Genomic DNA, 21,641 nt, shown 5'->3' on the forward strand with positions numbered 1-21,641 from the left:
TTATTACTCTTTAAATAATGGCATGGATCCAAAGCTTCCACTGTACAACTGGAAATGACTTTTGTTACATTTGTCTCCCTGCCTCTGTCTGCAGTCCCCTCAAAAGATATATGTAGCCCAGGGGTGCCAAAATTATAACCCTCGTGCTGTCACCGGCCCATCTAGGGCTCTTATACGGCTCACAAGTAAGTGATCATTACCTTTATTGCCAGATGACTGCAGCTGTGCATTATATCCCTGCAAACTACCCCATTGCTAATGAATAATAGCCAGTGGATATAGGAAGGTAGGCATCAGGGAGTTACTTTAAGGAAAATACTGTAAGAGTGTTAATGATTTAAGCATGTTTGTATTTTGAGTAAAAATAATATCATTATTGCCTGTGTCTTTTATAAAGTTTATATTTCCCACCCCTGGCGTTGCATTTTATGATACAGATGACCTGGCCCAAGAAACTGACATTTATGTCAGATCTGGCCCTTGTAAAGTTCAGCACCACTGACTAGTTTTCAGGTGGGTACAGACATTTCAAGCAGAGGTGTAGAGGGTTGGGAAAGGGGAGGGGGAAACCCTAGAGAAATGTGTTGGGGAGGATATGTTTCCCCCCAGGATTTATGCTCCAAATTGACAAATAAAGGGATCGCAAAATGTTTGTGTTCTGTTTTCACAATGTGTGTGTTCTGTTTTCAGGGCTTGTTTTAGAGATTAACATAAATGTATGTAAATATGACATAAGTGCAGTAACTTGCTGTTTCTTTCAAGTATTGGATATATTCAGTTTTGCTTGTAGTAAACAAATTAATTATTTTACATTTCATAAATATATAAATAAAACAACTGCATACATTTGTGTAATACATGTCTTATCCATTCATACGGATAATGTACAAAATGTGTTTGAGGAGAAGATGATTAAGAGTGTAAAGGCAGTATCATTACCTCATTGAACTATTGGGCTAAGCCCTTTTTTTCAAATAAGAGTATATAAGATGAGCATTGTTAGGTTTTCTTGTGTGTAATATAAAGTTACAAATTCAAAAATATCTTCACCAACCATATGGTTTCCACTGACTATCTGTGAAAAAAATAAGTTTGTAAACTTCTAAAAAAGGAATGCAAAAATAGTTTGAAAATAGTATATTTTAAAAATTTATAAAAATATAGTCAGACTGAAAAAAATGGTGATACTCTCCAAGCATGTGAGTAGAAGTTGTAGCCATGAATCTTTCAAAAACAAAATTCTTAAAATTATAGAACCTTTAGTAGGAAAACTGAGAAATTAGTTGTTTGGGTTAGGGATATATTTCTGTAACCTGTTCCAAACTTAAATGACTGGCAACATTTTATGTTGGTTACAAAGGTGGGTATATGGTTATCTTTCCAAAGCAGTGTGATGCTGTGCTGAAATTTGTAGTTAAACACTGGGGACTAGAGCATTTGTGCTTTTCACATTGCAGTAGGGCAAAAAGGATTTCCTTTGAGATAGTGCCCTGACCTGATTAGCCCAGGCTGGCATGATCTTGTCAGATCTTGGAAGCTAAGGGCCAATTTTCACTACTTTGGCCCTGGTTGATATCTGGATGTGAGACTTTGAGGAAAACCATAGTTCCTATGCAGAGACAGGCAATGGTAAACTGCTTCTGAATGTTTCTTGTTTTGAAAACCCAGTGATTTTACCTGCTGATAATCTTCCTCCTCCAGCCCTGTTGTCCAATTGCAAGCACTTTCATCTTTATTCTCAGTGTGATTTTACTATTCTCCAAAGTGGGACACTTATTGCAAACTGTCTATCAATATATTCCTGTGGATTACTTAGTCTTCATTTAGGAAATGAATATCACTGCCTCCTCATAGTCCTGCTTGAGAGAGTCCATAGGATAATGAAATAATACAATAAGTGCTATAAAATTACCAGTATTAGAACTAACGAGGAGCCTCCCAGTGACATAAAAATATCAAAGTTTCCTGAAAGAAACTTCACCTTGAAAAGTGGTGGCTGTTTGTTTTTTGTTGTGAGCTTTCTTACAGCCCCTTGCTTTACTCAAAAATTTGTATCTCGATGAATATCAGGGCTGTTGTGTTTGGCAGCAGTTGTACATCTCCTGTAATATCAAGCTCTGTCCAGAGTACATTTGATCTATTACATTTTTAGGGTGGCACACATAGTTCTTGCGTTTTCCATTTTATCCTTACAACAATCTTCTGAAGTAAACTAGGCCAGGATTGCTCAGTGACTTTCATGGCCGAGTGGAGATTTAAACTTGGGTTTCAAGTCCTAGTCTGCCTCTAAACCTCTATCTATGCCTTCCTGGTTCTATTGATATTGGTGAAGGAGTTGAGAATATGATTAAACGCCACGGCACTGATAAAACTGTTCTGACCGAGCAGTGATATCAGCGCTCTCTCAGCCTCACCCACCTCACAGGGTGTCTGTTGTGGGGAGAGGAATGGGAAGGCGACTGTAAGCCGCTTTGAGCCTCCTTTGGGTAGGGAAAAGCGGCATATAAGAACCAACTCTTCTTCTTCTTCTTCTTCTAAATCTCAATATAATGATAAAAGTGATTGTTTTTGAAATGCTGTCCATATTACTATTACCAATAATACAGTGTGGCAATGCATATATATCTTGTGTGTTGAAAATGTAGCTGTCTTTCAAGTAAAGATGTGAGGGCTTCGGAAGAAATCAGGAAATCCTCCCCCCACCCCCACAAGTCCCTTTAATTTTTTCTAATGGAATAAATTAAGGAGCACTGAAAAGAAACCCCGATAAAATCATTTATCTTTTTGAATTAGTAACATGCTTCTGAAAGCAAAGCTTTTCAAATTCAAAAGTATTACATAAAAATGTCTAAGCTGGAAAAATGGAGCCATTTGGGGTAGCACTGAAAAGCCTATGAAATATTTTCTTTTTGAATTAGGAAACCATGTGTTATAGAGCTTTTAAACTACTTTGCAATTATTTTATTGTGTGAAATTGAAAAATCCACTTGCAAACAATTACTGAAGAGGTCTGCAAGTGCATTATTCAGTGTGTATGAAATCATCCAGAGACACATCCCTTCCATCTTTATTTATTTCATTTGTATGCCACCTTTTTCCCCGGCGAATCCAAAGTAGCTCACATAATCTTCCTCTCCTTTATTTTATCCTTATGGTATGACAACCCTGTGAGATAGGCTATAGAGTATTTGGCTGACCCAGAGTCACTATGTTTCCACTGCAGAGTGAGGATAAGAAGCTGGGTCTCCCAGATCTTAGTCTGATACACTAACCACTGCATTTCACAGGCTCTCTATAATCTGGTCTGGGGGCTACAGGGTGAACTAGTTTACATTTCAGTAACAACACCAGGATCTATTTCTGAGTTTTGAAGCCTAATTTAAGTAAGTTTGAATCACTCTAAAGCAGGTAAAATATAACTAGCAAGTGTGCTTAGTTAGAGATCTGTTTCAATATATAACTTATTTGTTGTATGTGTATTCACTGATATATAATACATTTTTTCTTTAACTGTTTCCTGTGCATGGTGATTCTGAGTACCTCGTGCTTTCAAGATTGCTAGTCTACTAGTAGAAGGTCTTGATTTCTGTAAAAGAGATAAGGTGGGTAATGTTTTGGAAAGGTACAGCATGCTCAGTAGCTCCCGCAGTTACTACTAATTTCCCCACTTACAGCTTTGGGTCCAAGTTCACCTGATATACCATAGGTTGGTGGGAGCATACTGAGAAACTGTCAATAGTAATAGTTGTAGTAACAAAACTTCATCTGAATTTGTTTACCTGCAGCAGCCTTAAAGGTACTGGGATAAAATCCTTGAGATTTCCATCACAATTCACAATTGTGAGGTAAATTAAAAGGAAACTGTCTATGCAATTTGAAAATGCTTGTTCTATAGAATTACAAAGCAAAGTCTAATGTATTGATTCTTAGTGGAACCAAATAAGAATACTTCCTCCAAATGGGACAAAATTTAACAAAATATTAATGTGTGAGGAACTTCTAGAGAGAAAATAGCAGGAGGGACATGATAATAGAAACAAAGACAAGGTAAAATCAGATTTTGCCAAAACTACCAGATTGAACTCAGTTAGAAAATGTAATTTTTTGAGAGGCTGTATTTTTCCCCTTATATCTACATATATCATGCATGTGAGTATGTAAGGTTGACTTGCCCTGACCTGGATAGCCCAGGTCTTGTCAGATCTCAGAACCTAGCAGCCTCAGCCCTGGTCAGTTTTTGGATGGGGAGACCAAAGGAATGCCAGGGTTGTTTTGCACAACCAGGCATTGGAAACCACATCTGAATGTCTCTTGCTTTGAAAACCCAACAGGGTCTCCATAAGTCAGCTGAGAGTCGCTGGTAAATGCTGCTTTTAGGTCCTTTTAAAAATTTTGCTGCTTTGAGGGCACTGGGTGATTATGGTGTTGTCCTTGATGATGGGTGATGGATTTAAAGGTTAAAAACCACCAGCCTAATGAAAGCCTTCTCCATAATTGGGGCTTAAAGGCCTATAGGATTATGTAATAACAGAAACTGAAGAAAATAATAGAGCTGAATCCAGATGAACTGAGTTTGGAGGAAACTAAGAATAGAATTTAGTAATATTAATAGGGAGTAGATACAATCTAGATGTTGTGGATGTGCTGAAGTCTGTTTATAAGGATGTATTACAGGTAGAACAATGTAGAATAAGAACTAATCCATTTATGTGAAGTTCATAATGGGTTAGATTATCTAGAATATGGTGGTTTAAAAGAGGGATTAGATAAAATCTCAGTTTTAATTACAGCTAGTTTCTATTGCAATTGTACTAGCTTCTCTAAACTGTTAGTCCAGGTCAGTATTTCATTTTTTTAAAGGAAGAAGTCCATGTAGAGTTCTACCTCTCTTTGAGACCAATTTATAAAAATGGAAACTGCTTTTGCTGCTGTGCTACACAGCATTGTCTTCAGCAGCTAATAATGGTAGTCCCATTCCCAAAGCCAACAAGATGTAGTAAAGTACTAGAACAATACCTCTTCCTTCTCTCTTTGCCTCTCCCCCAACTGTCAGATCATAGTGATGAGAAAAGGAAAATACAATAATGAAGGAAAAGATGACTGGTATTGCTAGAAAGTAGTATAACTTTGTACCTCGATATTTTAATGTTGGCATTTCATTTCTCTGGCAACTCTTGGTACAATACTCTTTTGGATTGAAATACATCCTGCACAAATATATGCAATGAATGTTATATATGATGTGATATAGCTCTTAGTAGTCGGTTCTCAACCTTTTTGAAGTAGGACCACTTTTAAACTTCCTGAACTTTTAGGACTGCTTGAAAAGTAATTCCATGCTAGTTTTTTTCTCCCCAAATCTAAAACACAAGAATCTCATATCAGTTTAACATTGGACAAGTTTATAGTTTCATTGCTTTATGCTTAGCATTAATAAATATCATCACATTTATTTCATGGCCATTTTGTGCATTGTACAATTTGCTACCATGACTCCTATAGCCTTTTCCTTCCACCTCACCCACTTCCTCTCTGCTAATGTCATGACTTACTTTGGGGGCCAGACCTGAAGTTTGAGAATCAACAGCTTTCAGAATGTATCAGTGTGGTACAATCCTTAGAATTTAGATCCGGCATTATATATAGTTTCTCGTTAAGCAGAATATACTAGGGCTCGGCAGAATATTACCTTGAAAGAAAACATTATCTATAGATAGCTTACTTTGCAGTTACTTGGTTTGCAAGATCTGAGAAAGTCTTAATGGTTTTTGTCCAGATCATCATTAAGCGTTCATCTGTAGGAGCACCGCTTCCTGGAATTTTCAATAAGCCCAGCTTCTGTCTTATGATGATGATGATGATGATTGTATGTATGTATTTGGGGTGTGTGTATGTTTTGGGGTGTGTGTGTAAAGTGCCATAAAGTTGCAGCCAATTTATGGCGAAAACATAAAGGGATTTGAAGGCAAGAAACTAACAGAGATGATTTGTTATTGCCTTAGTCTGTACAGTGAGCCTGAAATTCCTCGGTGGTTTTCCATTCAAATGCTAATCAAGGCTGACCCTGAGAAGATCAGGCTAGCCTGGATCATAAGTACCTAGTTTCTTTGGGTATATTTAAGATAAAATTAGGTTCTTGAAAATATATGAATGCTTTGATTTTGGAACATATTTATATATGGTGAGGGATTACATATCCCGCTCTGGTAAGATTACATCTCTTTGATAAAAAGATGGAATAACTGCTTTGTGTTTCCTTACCCTTTCTACAGTAAGCATGGTTAATTGTCGTGACAGGCTACATCATCATTACATTAACCATGGTTATTGTTTACAAGCTATTAACTGCTTGGGCATGCACCCTGCTTAGTAATAAATATGGTAGCGTCAATGCTAACACAGCATTTAAGGCTAGAGGGATGGATCTTTTAAAGTTCTGCAGGACCTGCAAGACGGAGCTCTTCCATCAGGCCTTTGGTTAAGGCTGGGGCTATTAAGATCTGGGCTTCCCCATCTGTGAGTGAATAAGATCAATGTGGCTCCCTTCAATCTCCCGTGAGATGCTATACATCTGTGTGAGCTACGGGAATGTGAGGATCTAGCCACCAGAGACTTGGGATATTGATGTTACACCCCCCCCCCCCCAAAGAGCCTTACGCTCTAGCACATCCAACTTTCTGGTGATCCCTGGTCCCAGGGGAGCTTGCTTGACCTCAACCAGGGCCAGAACTTTCTCCATCCTGTCCCCCACCTCTAATGGAACAAGCTCCGAGGGGAGATCAGGGTCTGGAAAGAACTTCTTCCACAGGGCCTGCAAAAGGGAGCTCCTCCACTAGGCATTTGATTGAGGTTGACCTGAACCACCACTTCCCATGGGCCCTCCCCCTGAACCCCGCTCCTGTGGCACCCACTACAATTCTGCTCAACCCACTGGGCTATCAGTATGCATTTAGTGTTCTCCATACTTTTCAGCTGTTCTATGTTGCTTGTTGCTATTTTATTATTGTTAAACTAAGTTACCTGTATTGTATATGTTGTATGTGAACTGCCCTGAGCTTTCGGGCAGTAGATAAATATAATAAATAAAAATAAATAAATGTTTTATCTGTAAGGGCTTTAATGGTGGGTTTTATATATAAATTTGTTAGCCGCCTCAAGCTGTTCAATGGCGGTATATAAATTAAATTATAAATAATTAAATAAGTAGGCTGGCAATGTGTAATCTTGAAGCCCACTTCTTTAATTCTGGTTATAGGGGGGAGGCTGTGTAATAGCTGCCCTAGATCTGAGTTGCTTGTCTTGTATTAATGGATTTGAAGAATAGAAATGAATAAGTGTACCATGTCTTACAAAATCACTTACTGTTTAACTGGCATAATTTCTTTACTTCTAGAGACATTCTTATGCGAATATGAAGTTTAAATGTTTTTTGTAAAATCTGGTTAACCTTCAGGAAAGGCATATGTTAGAACAAAGTATTGAAATGGAAGCAGTGGCCTTCGGGTTGAATTAGCGATTAAGACTTGTCTTCATAAACTGGGATAAATTTTTCTTTTTTTCTTTTTCTTCCAGAGACGTGGGGCAATTTCCTATGACAGTTCTGATCAAACTGCATTGTACATTCGTATGCTAGGTAAGTGTGGTCACTGGCTGCAACATCCTTTTCTGTGTGCGTGGCTGCTTGCTGTCAGAATGGTTGATGTGCAACTGTATTTGCAGATACTGCATTTTAGCACCTTTCCACTTCTTTTATTCTTCTCTCTTCCACTGCTTTCAATAATTGTTTTGTTGTTCATTGTTGGTTTGATTCTGTGTATTTTGGTGGTTGTAAACAAGTTCTTTACAGTTAAGGCACTGAATAAGATCAGAATGAGATGGTCACAAAGCACGAGATTACAGGCTCCCCAATAACTGATACTTAACAGGAGATGGATACAGATGCTACTATTAAATATTATATACACTTTAAATATGAAGCACAAATAAAAACGGCAAAACTCAACTGCTTCATGCTTTTAAAGTTAGCCTTGATTGCTGTGTGTTTCCTGTCTCTTCAAATGCACAGTGGTTACAGCACAAAGTCTGAACATATGAGATTAAGACTTTGTTTCGTCTAAACTGAATTTGAGTGACTCATATGAGCAAATATTTTCACAGGAAAGTTTCAGCTTAAGCTGTAAACTAAATAGTGCCAAGTGCCAGCTGTCTTGAGGTTAGTATGGCTACAACAGAAAAATGAGAAGAGTTTCAGTGTCAAAATGATTCCAGTTGCTTTTCACAAATGTTAACCAGAATTAAGAAAGGTATAATCTGGATACTTGAAATCTTTTACTGGCCATCAGCTCATATTTATTGGTAAACTTTCAGACCATTGAATCCTAAAGTAAAATTACCATTGAAGAGCTATTGAAGGTCCCCTATTTGTTACTCATGGATCCTAATCTATATTTGATAGAGTTAGTAATCTATTGTAACATCCTCTCTTCAGTGAGAAAAGCAGTCAAATAGGTGGTACTTTAAAAATGGCGAGGACTGAAAGTCTTATTCCAAGTCATATGTGGCTACTGTTCTTCGTCTCCATAGAATACAAAATTATTTTAATGCTTATATTTATATCTTGTCTCATTCAGATCGGTTCCCATCCTTTTATACATACCCTCTTTAGAATAGCACCCTGTTTGCAAAACTGGGAAACTTCAGTAGTCCTAGCTAGACCTCTGTTGCTTTGCAGCCTCTGGCCTTCCTGCTCATTTTCTTCTTAAGAAGAAATGTCAGGCTTTATTTATTTATTTATTTATTTTTAAAATCTTACATTGCCATTCCCCCAAAGGGCTTAAATAACATCCCTTGGTATCAGTAGTCTAAAAAGATAGGTCATGTTCCCATTTTAGGTAGTCCAGCTTTGGACATTAGTTTATGTTGTACTTGTTATATTGCAGATGAAAAATTTGGTTAAGATGTCATTCATCATATTAGTCCTTCAAAATAAGTTTCTAACATTTGGCCTGGTTCTGAAAGCAATTTTTAAAATGCTTAATTCTTTCAGGCTTGTATATGATAAAATGCTTAGCTGCTTAGTCTTCTGATTAGCAAATGAAATTGTAAGTCAGGGAGAAATTCAAGGTTAGTATTTAATGTAGATGACATCCTTTGACGTAATTGGATAAGATTCTGTAACAATATAACAGTTGAACTATGAATGGTATGTTAAGGGGGAATATACAGTTAATGTAATGTTATCTTCCACTGAGATTTAATCTTTCTTTCTAATTAAAGCAGTTTAAGGGCATGTTCAGCTGGAGGAAAGATCTTCATGTTCGATGAAGACTTTAATAGGTTCATAAAAACGTAAAGGTATCCCCTGTGCAAGCACTGGGTCATGTCTGACCCTTGGGGTGACACCCTCTAGCGTTTTCATGGCAGACTCAATATGGAGTGGTTTGCCAGTGCCTTCCCCAATCATTACCGTTTACCCACCAGCAAGCTGGGTACTCATTTTACCAACCTTGGAAGGATGGGTCAACCTTGAGCCGGTTGCTGGGATTGAACTCCCTGCCTCATGGGCAGAGCTTCAGACTGCATGTCTGCTGCCTTACCACTCTGCACCACAAGAGGTTTTAATAGGTTCATAGGATTCAACCTATTGACAGGTGTTTGAATGAAGAAGAGACAAAATGGAACCATGCCTTATTATTTTGATACTGTATGATAGAGGGAAAATAGTATCTGGATGTTCTTAGGTGAAAATAATATCCAAACTGGGAATTGATTATAAGGGGTTACAAATGTTTTAAATCCCAATAACAACATCTTCTGTAGGGCTATAGTTTGAATTGGGAACTAGCCTGAATTGGAAGGGATATAGGGTCTTATTATTTTATGAACTGAGGTTCAAGCAAGGGGTGGTTTACTATTCCCAATCCCAATATAAACAGTAGTGCCAACAGGAATCAAGTATCTTTGTGTCATCTGGTAATACGTTGCAGATGCTGACTCTTAAGCACCAGAACTGCCAAAATGTGGTTACTGATCACACAGGTGAAAGGGCTGCTAAAGAGCCCTTTGTTTCACCTCATAAAATAGAATGTAGCTGGGTTCATATTGAACAAGGTCCTTGGGATTTGGGGAGATGTTTGGATCAGCTTCTGCAAATTAAGTCCCTTGATTGCCAGTTGTCAGTCCCTGCACGAAATTAATATAGTCCCTGCAGTAAATGAATATAGGTTCTATTGTGTTTGGTTATGGGTTTGGAAATATTGATTTTTTTAAACTTCTCAATTCTAATCCAAGCAATGCAGCCCATTTAATTGAATATACTTAAGATAGTGGTAGGGAATAATGAGATATTGCTCATTCTATAGCATAAAGCAGCATTCATTGCCCTGATTTATTTATCTCTGTTCATAACTTCTGTGATGTTACCCCTTTTTCACATAGGTCATGAGCATTGTTCCCTCAGTTTGGCCACCTGTACTAGCAGTCTAATCTGGACCAGATAGTTTTAAACTCTTTCATCCCTTTCTCTGTCTCTACATGTAGAGTGCAACAAACTGACTGGATTGATGGAAGAGAAATGGGAGTGATTTTGCTACATAGTCACTCACTGCAGCCCATTGACTTGTGGCTTTATGAGAATCTCACTGTTCCAGAAATCAGCTTTCCTGGCTGTGGGGGATTAGGAAGGTCTTGGTGTGATTGGATCCAGTCACACCAAGACAAAGGTCTCCCTTGCATTTCCCTTTCCAAAGCATCTCCATGTACACAAAATCCTGTATTTAGGGGTCAGATCTCTATCAACAAGACACTGTATTGGTAGGGGGGCTGCATTTAACAGGGAATAATTGGGTGAAATTGCATTTTCATGCATGAGTGCCACACACTTTAAGTCACAAGATGAAGCAATTTTTGCCTGATTCCCTGTGTTCAGTATTTTGTTTGGGGGTCCAGTGATGGTCAACATGGAAATTTGGGGGCACAAAGGGAGTTCAGTTGGAAAGGGCATGGTAGGGAAAAATTTTTTGTAACTTCTTTCTACGTAGATGTAGATCTCTAAATCAGAGAAGTAATATGAAATGTGAATCTCAAATTAAAGGAGTCTGTTGATACAGATATGCTGCCTAATGCGTTTCAAAGAATGCCTTCTTAGGGGTGATGGTACATATAAAAAAATATAGCATGAAATCAGCAGGTGAACGATAATACAATAATAGTAGTAACCCCCCCCCCAATCAAAGTATGAAATGGGCTGAGGAACTAACATTATTGGTGTGGATACAACCAGTTTTTCATTCAACCTCAACCAGTGCTCCTGCTTTTACTATAGGCCTGTCTCATAGCCTTTGTCCATGCTGGTCTCATGATCCCAGCATGCCTTTTTTGGGTAGTTGGAGAGGAACCTTCCTCCCTTTTTTGTCTATGGAAAAGCTGATTTGATCCACCACATTATTTGTATCACATTTTATACTTCCCTATATAAGATTTCTCCTTTTTGACTACAAAGAGAGCAACTGGCCTAAGGTCACCCAGTGAGATTCATGGGTAAGCGAGGAAATCATATATAGGGAAATATAAAATGTGATAAAGGCAGCTGCTACCCTGTTCCTAAGTCAAGAGCATGTTAACTATTCTAATGACTTGTTTTTTTTATAGTCCCATAAATGGAAACTTAATATGATGCTGAGCAAAGCATTCTTGTTGGCATTCTAAACTTAAGCAATACTTTTGAATATCTTACAAATTCAGTACTTCGGCTGGTTATTAATAATAAAAACAGTTTGATAAAGTTTTCTCATTAAAAACAAACAGCAGAAACATAACTGGCTTTCAAAAACCAATTCAAAATGATATACTTTATATTTCTTCCTAAAAGTCAGGAGAGAGAGACCTTACCAGACCTTTGATAAAGTACTCCATTATGATGGGAAGTTTACCTTTAGGTTCTTACTTTTCCTGCTGGATTTTCTTACCACCTCAAATAATGGATTCTTAGCGAGGATTGACCTGAAGACCTGAATAGATGGGAGAGTGACTGTAGAGCTCTAAGAATTGTGCAGGCCATTTCTTTTTGAAGTAGTAAGAAAAACTGTGTTGTGGCTGTTCCTAGACGGTATGATAGATGCTATAATATGCTTATTAATTCTTGAAGGAGAATCTGACTAAATGAGACTTAAAATCATTGCTGTAAGTACTAATTTCTGGGAACCAATTTCACTTAGACCTCATTTGATTTGTTCTGTGGCAGTATTTCAAGTTAATAGATATAGGATCCATTTTTCAAGTATGAACAGGAGTGATCCTTGAATTTTGAAGCTTTTTTGCAGTATACTTTTTACCAATCATGGGGAAAATAACTATAACAGTCAAGCAGCGGCATACTCCAAATTTCAAGTTGTCAAATGCCAAGCTGTCAAGTAATAATCCTTAGAATCATAATTAAAAGTTATCTATGAATGTCTTATTGCCTGTGGTTGAGTTCATTTCTTGTAACTATTTGGGATTCATTCAGATGTAACGGGATTGCATCTAGATTCATCTGTGGGTAGTAATAGCATGAACACTCAATAGCATCATGTGGAGTTTTGGAACACTTCATTATATAGTTGCCCTTTTCTGCTGGAACTCCACAAATTATAGCAGTGTGATAGATACCACTGCTGAAGCCACATATCTATTGCTTTGGAGTAATCATGATAGGGCAAATTTGTGGATGTGCTTCTTAAGATATGTTTGTGCAAATGGCACTGGCAAAAGATTCAGACATATAGATTGGAGATGCCGCATCATGTAAATGCTACATGTGAGTTTTCCTCTGTCTTTGATGTTGTCCTGTGTGTAAAGCAGAGCAACCTGTGAATTATGTAAAATATTTTCTCATCAGACTTGAATAACTGTATTAGTCACTCAGAATAAAATTTTTTTACGATTTGAAGGCAGCCTTTCCCACTCTATGCTGTATGAGCCCCTCAGCTTTGGGAGTGGCTTTTAGAGGGGGGATAGAATTTTGCTTGTAGCAGGAAGGATAGGTGTGAAAATCCTCGAGTGTGTGCAGCTCCTTAGGTTCTAGCAGTTGCATGTAAATGTAATGCTGAGTCTGTTGCTGTTCTACATGGTGTTTTACTTGCATACCGGATGTACTTTCAATGCTTATTTAATCTTGTATTGCATCCTGGGGTCTACCTTTAGTTCTCCAAATTATCTTGAGTTTCATGAAACTCAAGAGTTCATGTACAGTAAGAAACTAAAATAGGACAATTTTCTAGGAATATTATGCAGTTTTTTGACGGTAACTGTAATCTCACAGAAGACCCTTGCAGCATACAAAATTTGATTCTGCAAGATCTGTATTATATTTACAGTTTAAAACACAAACTGGAAAGGCATACAGTATCTTCAGGAACTCTACAGACTTCTCAAAATAGCTCTGTTCAGAAAATACAGTCAGCAGAAATGTAAAAATTGTGGAAATATTTAATAGGGGGTTCCAGTTTCTTCAGAAAAATAGAATTTTTAAAAAAAATTTGAAATTATGCAATCCTTGAGCAAACCCAAACTACTTTTACTAATTTAATGACATAATATGTACCACTTTGAACTTAGTATATAAAATTGTACTATTTGTCATATTTATGAAATTTAAAAGTGCAGTCTTTGTATATAAGAAAAAATAGAAAGTTTCCCCAATGCTTGAGTTGCCAACATCTGCACCCTAAATATATCTCATAGCACATCTGTTTCAGTTTTGTCACCTGAGAGGTAGGAAATAAAACTTGAAGATAGAAAACAATTTCTGTAGTAAACAGAAGTATAATCATTGGATGGAATCAAGCTCATACACTCACAATGTTTAGCATTATTGGCATATTTTGATATTAAGCTTCATAATATTGAAAACTCCAAGCACATAATAGCATATTAATTGTTGCCAGAATTATTTACTCTTAAATACATAATATATTATTGAAGAAGTTGTATATGTTCATAGTTATAAATAGGTGATTATTTTCTAATGCAATTTATACTATACATTTTGAATAAAACGTTGCCTTTAATGTCATTCTAAAATGGGAAAAATTGTAGGGTTTTTGTGTCTCCTGAGATTTCCAAATTTTTTTGTTGCAGAAATTGAAAATGTCTGAGGGGTTTTTCAGGCTGTATGTATTAAGAAAAATCCTTGCTTAAGAAGCATTTCACTCATTCTAAAAGGATTTTGTAACAGGTTTTTTTTCTTGGTCAGTGTTCCCCAAAGTGTCCCAAAATTGGAACATTAAAAAAAGCAATGACAAAAAACTCTATCAGAAGTCAACCCATTTGGCCTTTACATTTCTGTCAGGCAGCACAAATTTGAATACTGAAAAAAAGCAGTTGTATAACTGTTTGATTGGCCTATAGTTCAAATATAAAATATTAATAATGTAATACCTTCCTTAGGTGTACAGGATTTTGGGGAATCTTGCAAAGCTTTTAAATAGAGCTGTGATCTTCTCAGAATTCCAAATCAATAAGTGATGTAAATATTTTTAATAATAATACCTACTTGAGGCTATTGCTTGGCTGAAGTAGAAAAAACATTTTAATCCCTAGACTGTTAATACTAAATTTTGGTATTTTAATACAGTCCCGTGTAATATTCAAAGAGCTGAAGTTAGTAATCTTTGGCAACAATTATAATTGTAAAAAATGATAATGTTAGATTGTTATAGCTTAACTGACAGTTTTGGACAATGTTATGGTACCAGGGAGCAAAATTAAAGTTCTAACACTTCTTCCTGTATAATGATGTAGCTTAAGAGATGCAACTTTATCAAAGTACTTATGCGTTTAGCTGTATGCTAAGGCAGGAAACAGTCTAATGAAGAGCATGGAATTGCAAGCTTGAATAGTCTTCAAACTTTATTTCAAAATATCAGATAATAGATATTCAATAGGTTTATTGTATGATTGTTACACGACATACATATACACATTGCAGCTGTACTCAGTTGCAATTTTCTCTGTAGATCTTCGACATGGTGTATTTCACTCTTGACCCTATTTCTAGGAGATGTACGAGTAAGAAGTCGGGCAGGATTTGAAACAGAGAGAAGAGGTTCTCATCCATACATTGATTTCCGTATTTTTCACTGTAAGTATTTAAATAATAGCCGAAAAATATTGAAGAATACCATTTGTTTTTGGCAGCGGGCTTCAAGCACTTGACTGGTTTTAAAATGGAAATTAACATTTTCCTTAATTTCCTGCAAAAGTAATAATTTCTGCTTCAAAAATTATGCATATATAATATGCAGGACAGCACAATACTTTTCTAAATCCACATGATACTATGGTGAAAATACAATGCTCTCGGCACAAGTGAAACATTCAGATTCTCTAGCATGCTGTATACTTGGCTAAATAGAATGCTGGATCTTGTTTTATGAAACCTTATTCATGATCACTTAACTATTATAAGCACTAATACCTATTTACCAATATCATATCCATATGATAATTGTGGATAGGACATAACAGTATGGTAATCATGGATAAAACATTATCTTACCTATTGACACCTGATCCCATGCAGTGGTCACCTCCAGACTACACTTCTGTAACTGGCTCTATGCAGTTCCCTTGAAGGTGCTCTGGAAATTCCAACTGGTCCAGAATGCAGCAGCTCAGGTCATTACAAGGATCCAATGGAGAACACATATTGCACCGGCTCCAGACTGGAGACGGTATCAAGATCAGGTTCAAAGTTCTGATTGTCACTTTCAAAGCCCTAAATGATACAGGATCTTTGTATGTATGAGATAGCCTTTTCTGCTATGCCCCCCATAGAGTGTTAAGATTGAGCAACTCAAATCTGCTCAGGGTCCCTGGCCCCAAAGAGATAAAATGGCCTGGACCATTTTGGTAAGATCAGGACCCTTTGGAATTTTAAGTAATTCTGGAAGGCCTGCAAGATGGAGCTATTCCATCAGGCATACAGTTGAGGCCAGGAAATAACACCATAAAGATGGTAGCCTCCCTGCCTGAGAATCCATCTGCCAATAAAATCTCTCCAAGCTCTGACTAACCACTCAGAATGGTTTAAATTATCAAAAGAAGGCAGTTTTTAAAATGTTTTAATTCTTAAATTTCAGCAAAGTTATGTATTCTGACTCTCTTTGCATTCATGCTTAGGGAAATTCTGACTGGGAAACTCCTTTTAGCAATATCACAACATGGGGTCAGTTTTGGTTGGAGCACTGTTTTGTGTGGGTGGGTGAATGATGGCAGAGTGACTACCTTACTAGATCATAGGAATGCTATGGACATTGTTTAACTTGATTTCATTAAGGCTTTTGATAAGGTTTCATATGATATTCTTATTGGCAAGTTGATAAATGCAGTATGGATCCTATTACTGTTAGGTGGATCGAGAATTCGTTGACAGCTCGCATGCAAAGGGTGCTTGTAAATGGTTGCCTTCTTCTTGGAGAGGAGTGACAAGTGGAGTGCCTCAAGGTTCTGACCAGGGCCCTGTGTTGTTCAACATATTCATAAATCATTTAGATGAAAGAATAGAGAGGGTGCTTATTAAACCTGCAGATGATACTAAACTGGGAGGTATAGCTAACACACCAGAAGGCAGAATCAGGATACAGGATGGTCTTGACAGGCTGGAAAACTGGGCTAAAATGAATTTTAACAGTGAAAAATGTAAAATTCTGCATTTAGGTAGGATAAATCAAATGTATCACTATAGGAAGGCTGAGACTTGTCTTGGCAGTACTATTTAATCTGGGGGGTCTTAGACTATACACTGAACATGAGTCAGCAGTGTGACTTGGTAGCTAAAGAGGCAAATGGGATTTTGGGCTGCATTAAAAGAAGTATAGTGTACCGATCACACGAGGTGATATCACTTTACTTCGCTCTGATTAGACCTCACTTGGAGCATTGTGTTCAGTTTTGGGCACCACAAATAAATAAAATAACTGAAGAAAGATGTAGAGAAACTGGAGTGTGTCCAGAGGAGGGCTACAAAGATGGTGAGGGGTTTGGAGACCAAGTCATATGAGGAAAGATTGAGGGAGCTTGGTCTGTTTAGCCTGGAGAGAAGGCAACTAAAAGGTGATATGATAAAGGTAAAGGTAAAGGTATCCCCTGTGCAAGCACCGGGTCATGTCTGACCCTTGGGGTGACGCCCTCTAGCGTTTTCATGGCAGACTCAATACGGGGTGGTTTGCCAGTGCCTTCCCCAGTCATTACCGTTTACCCCCCAGCAAGCTGGGTACTCATTTTACCGACCTCGGAAGGATGGAAGGCTGAGTCAACCTTGAGCCGGCTGCTGGGATTGAACTCCCAGCCTCATGGGCAAAGCTTTCAGACAGCTGCCTTACCACTCTGCGCCACAAGAGGCTCTAATATGATATATATGGTGATATGATAACCATTGTCAAACACTTGAGAGGCTGTCATATAGAAGATGGAGCAGAGTTAGTTTTTGTTGCCCCAGAGGGACGAGAACCAATAGGTTTAAATTAATTCAAAAGAATTTTCGGCTAAACAAGTAGTTCCTGACAATTAGAGCGGGTTCCTCGGGAGGTGGTGAGTTCTCCTTCTTTGGAAGTTTTTAAGCAGAGGCTAGGTAGTCATCTCACAGAAATGTTGATTTTATGAACTTAGGCAGATTGTGACTGGGTTGGCAGGAAGGGATGTGCCAGTGCTTGTCTCTTGTGGCCTTGCATACCCATTGGGATTGCTCATTGCCACTGTAGGATGATAGGTGAATTTCCTCCAGGCCAGGCTGGATTGTAGAGACTTTTGGTGGAGGGTTCACTTGGGCATGAAATTGGAGTCACTGTGGGTGAACAGGTAGTTGTGAATTCCTGCATTGTGCAGGAGGTACCATCCAACTCTATGATTCTATGTATGGGTGGCATGCTTCGTCTATTCTGATTCTGACACAATCTTAGTTGATCACTAGAAACTAATGAGAGAACTGAATTTACTACTGATAGCTAATCTACACAGTGTCTGGACAACTAGGGAAGTTATTTGGCAGTGGGAATTTTGGCAGTGAGGTATTAACTCCCAAATTAGGTCAGATTGGAAGGAGAATCCTTCTGAGGAAGAGAAGGAGGATCTGTGCTAGTTACTAAAGGGAAATCAGGTATGTGTGAGAAAGCGCTTCAGTTATCTCAATAGGCAGTGGGATACTGATTCACCTAAGAAGGGAGAAAGTGGTTGTACAAGCTAAGAATGCCCACATTCTAGGAACCAGGGGAATTCAGGGGAATTTCAAATAAAAGACACAAAAGCAAAAAAAAAAAAGGGGGTTTGGGATACACACAATAACAAATGTTCTGTTTAAAAGAATTCTTAACAACTGAATGAAAAGCCTATGAATGTCTAAAAAAAGGCCTGTAACTAAGAACTAGAACCTGTAAAATAACTAATTTGTATAAAGAAGCTTGAGTCCTCATCCAGCTAATCTTTCCCTCTTTGTAAAATAAAATCTTTAACTTTGTTTGTTGGTAAAAAAGCCTCAGTGTCATTCTGATAAAGGCTGTATACCAGTGGTCCCCAACCTTTTTATCACCGGGGACCGGTCAACGTTTGACAATTTTACTGAGGCCCGGGGGGGTAGCCTTTTGCCAAGGGACGTCGTCACCGCCGCCTGAGCCCCTGCTCTGCTTGCTTTCCCGCCGGCGCCCCTTTCCCGCCGGCGCCCCTGACTTCCCACGGCCTGCTGGGGAGCGCTGCCAGCAGCAGCTGGCAGTGCCACACCAAGGGGGAGCCCCAGTCATGGCGGCCGCTGGAGAGCACCAAAGGTGAGCCGGCAGCAGAGTGGTAGGGCAGCCTCCGAGGCAGCAGCTGGGGAGGAGGACGAGGTCCCCAGACCAGGGGTTAGGGACCACTGCTCTATACCTTCCCCAAAAGTTCTAGGACTGAATAAAGCTAAAAAGATCTAATAGTGACAGGGCGGGTCACTGAACATTTTTATAACAAAGAAAACCATGTTGCTAGTCTAGTCCAGTCTCTGACTAAACAAACTTTCATTTTGGAAGGAAAATTTACCTCAGAATGGGGAAGTGTGTATAGGTGACTCATATAAGGCTAAATCTTGAAACCTAGTTGGAACTCTTGCTATATAATTCAATTACAGGCATTCTGGATTATTTTCTTTGGTACTTTCCAAACCAACACTCATCAAAAAAGCAACCTTTTCCCAAAATGAAATAGCTCTGGTGCAAAACTCCACATGTGAATAAAATCAGCTAATTCTGTGTTGCAATACTAGCAGAGTCCAGAATATTACTTGTATACTTTGGCAATTAATTTTGCCATTAAATGTAACTGATGAATCATTTTCTATAGATTTATTAGCTATAGTATTTATTCATTTATATCCCTCCTTTTTCTTCAACAGACACCCAAAGTAGCTTAGATAATTCTTCCTTCCTCCATTTTATCATCACAACAACAGGATTGTTTGACTGGACCAGAGTCACACCCATGAGTTTCCATGGCAGATTCAAACCTGGATCTCCCAGATCCTAGTTTGCAGCTATAACTGTTATACCACATTGGCTTTCATGCAGTGGCTGCTGTTGAACAGTAGCAAAGAGTTCTGGGTGAGTCATGCAAGTCATGTGGTAAGAAGTCACACAATAGCTGCTACGAAGTCTGGATCCAATGAATCCTCCCTTAAAGATCAAATCATAGAGTTGGAAGGGACTTCCAGGGCCACCTAGTCCAACTCCCTACAGAATGCAGGAAATTCACCACCCTCTCCCTGTCTTTTGATGAAAGAAACCAAGGCTTGAAACCTGGTAGTATTGCTATGGTTACCTAGCAGTGGCCACTGAAGGCATTCATTTTTTTTAAAGCCACACATAGCGTTTGTTAGCTTGGGAGGATTAACGCCCAAGGTATTACTTTTATAGATTTCAGATTTTTCTACAAATCTAGCCTTTTTATCAGGTTCATAGAAAGATCTGTCTTGGCTCCAGTCTCTGAATTTAAGTCTCTGGATGCGCAGATTTGGCCATATTTTGAATTAGAATATACAAGGGGGGCTTCTGCAAAACTCGCAAATGGGCAATCCCATCTCCTGTGCATTTCTGAATCTGGTGCCACTCCAGGCCCCACCCACTTTTCACTCTGGTCACAACAGTACTTTGGAAATACTCCAAGGCTAAATTAGCTCCTGGCATCTGCCAGGCCTGGAGCTATTGCCATTGTTTGCCATGGCTTGGAGCTTCTCTGCAGGTGTGGGTGGGATTTAAACCCTCCATGTATTTTGTGTTTGTATGTGTGTGTGATTTCAGATTTTTCTGCAACCTGGGAAATTATTGTATCTCCCAAATTTTTAGGAAAAATATGCTTATTGTTATTGTGGCCAAAAAACATGGATTTAGACATCCACTGATGGGGGCCAAACACAGCTATCCTTATCCATGGTTCCTCTATATATTTGTGAAACAGCCTGGGCGGTGGGATGTGTCCGGCTGTCCAAGTTGGAATAGAGACCTGATTGGCCCTGCCCCTGCAACTCCCACCCTCTGTCCCTGGACTCTAGCCTCTTTGCCTGGAGCCAGCAGCAGGTAAGGGGAGAGGGCCCTGGGCAAAGGGTTGTGATGGAGGGCCTGCTAAACAGGGCCTGCTAACGAGGGCCTCCCGGCCAGCTAGGCAGGGCCTGCTAACGAGTTCTGTTCCAGGCCTGCTAACGAGCTGGCCAGCCCCTGCCCACCCCACTTGATCCGGCTGCGGGCTGCGGCCCAAAGTCACCTTAAGCTGCCTGGCCCAGGGAAGGTGGCCCTTTCAAGGCTTGTTTTTAGCAATGGGCTTTGAAGCTAGTTCTATATATAGATTGATGATACCACGACTTCAGTTTTTATGCATGTGTTCTTGTCTAAATAATGTTGCACTTAACTGTAAGTGGATGCAGATAGAGATTAAATCCTTCTTGTATTATGATTTTCATACAGTGAAAGATTGGGGGGGGGGGAAAGCTGTCATAAGTTGTCTAGTAAATTGTTCCCAGGATTTTTAAAACGAGTATTGTGTAGGAAGTAGTTGCCAATTCTTTCTTTGACAATAATTTGTCAAAATATACTCTAGCTTTTCACTTTTGTACATTGCCTTATTATAAGCAGCCCATTACAGTGCTCAGATGCACGGGAATATAGTAATATACTTACTCTACACCCAGTCTTACATAATTCATTAGGTCTTTGCTAACCACCAAACAACTTGGAATGTAGGAATCTCAAAAGCTGTTACAGAACTTAATGTATACTTCAAACTTGCTGAGAATATTTTGCAAGCCTGCCTTGAAATTTTCCTGAAAAACTGTAGCTGAAGAGCAAATTCCAATGCACACAGCAGTTCTTACTGATATTGCATTAAAATGTTAAATTGGACAAAGAAACTAGGGTTTCAGACTTCTAGTTTAATTCTATTTAAATAGCAACCAGGGAAGGCAGAAATTAAGGGATTTATGTTATTCCTCTAATTATTCATCCATAAGTCTAGAAATTAATTGACTGGATCAGTAAATGGCTAAGCATCTTTGGGGAATATTATAGTGCTTAGGCCATACCTTGCAAATATAAATGTATTAAATAATGATTATGGCATAGCTACAGGGAGCTAGCTAACTGCAAACGAGT

The 21,641-nt window shown here is 38.6% G+C and overlaps 1 protein-coding gene across 3 annotated transcripts in view; it reads left to right on the forward strand.

Moving 5' to 3' along the window:
- PDE7A (phosphodiesterase 7A) overlaps nt 1-21,641 on the forward strand; it is a 58,398-nt gene that overhangs the window by 11,685 nt on the left and 25,072 nt on the right. For 2 of the 3 annotated variants that reach the window (XR_013234125.1, XM_077352297.1), the window contains exons 2-3: nt 7,573-7,633; nt 15,038-15,121. Coding sequence is in view for 2 of the 3 variants with exons in the window: in XM_077352297.1 (XP_077208412.1) it covers nt 7,573-7,633; nt 15,038-15,121 (145 nt within the window). In the remaining variant the exon portion in view is untranslated. The remainder of the gene's footprint in view (nt 1-7,572; nt 7,634-15,037; nt 15,122-21,641) is intronic. The other variant, XM_077352298.1, reaches the window with a different exon arrangement.

This window comes from Paroedura picta, chromosome 9 (genome assembly GCF_049243985.1).
Source record: "Paroedura picta isolate Pp20150507F chromosome 9, Ppicta_v3.0, whole genome shotgun sequence".
Lineage (NCBI taxonomy): Eukaryota > Metazoa > Chordata > Lepidosauria > Squamata > Gekkonidae > Paroedura > Paroedura picta.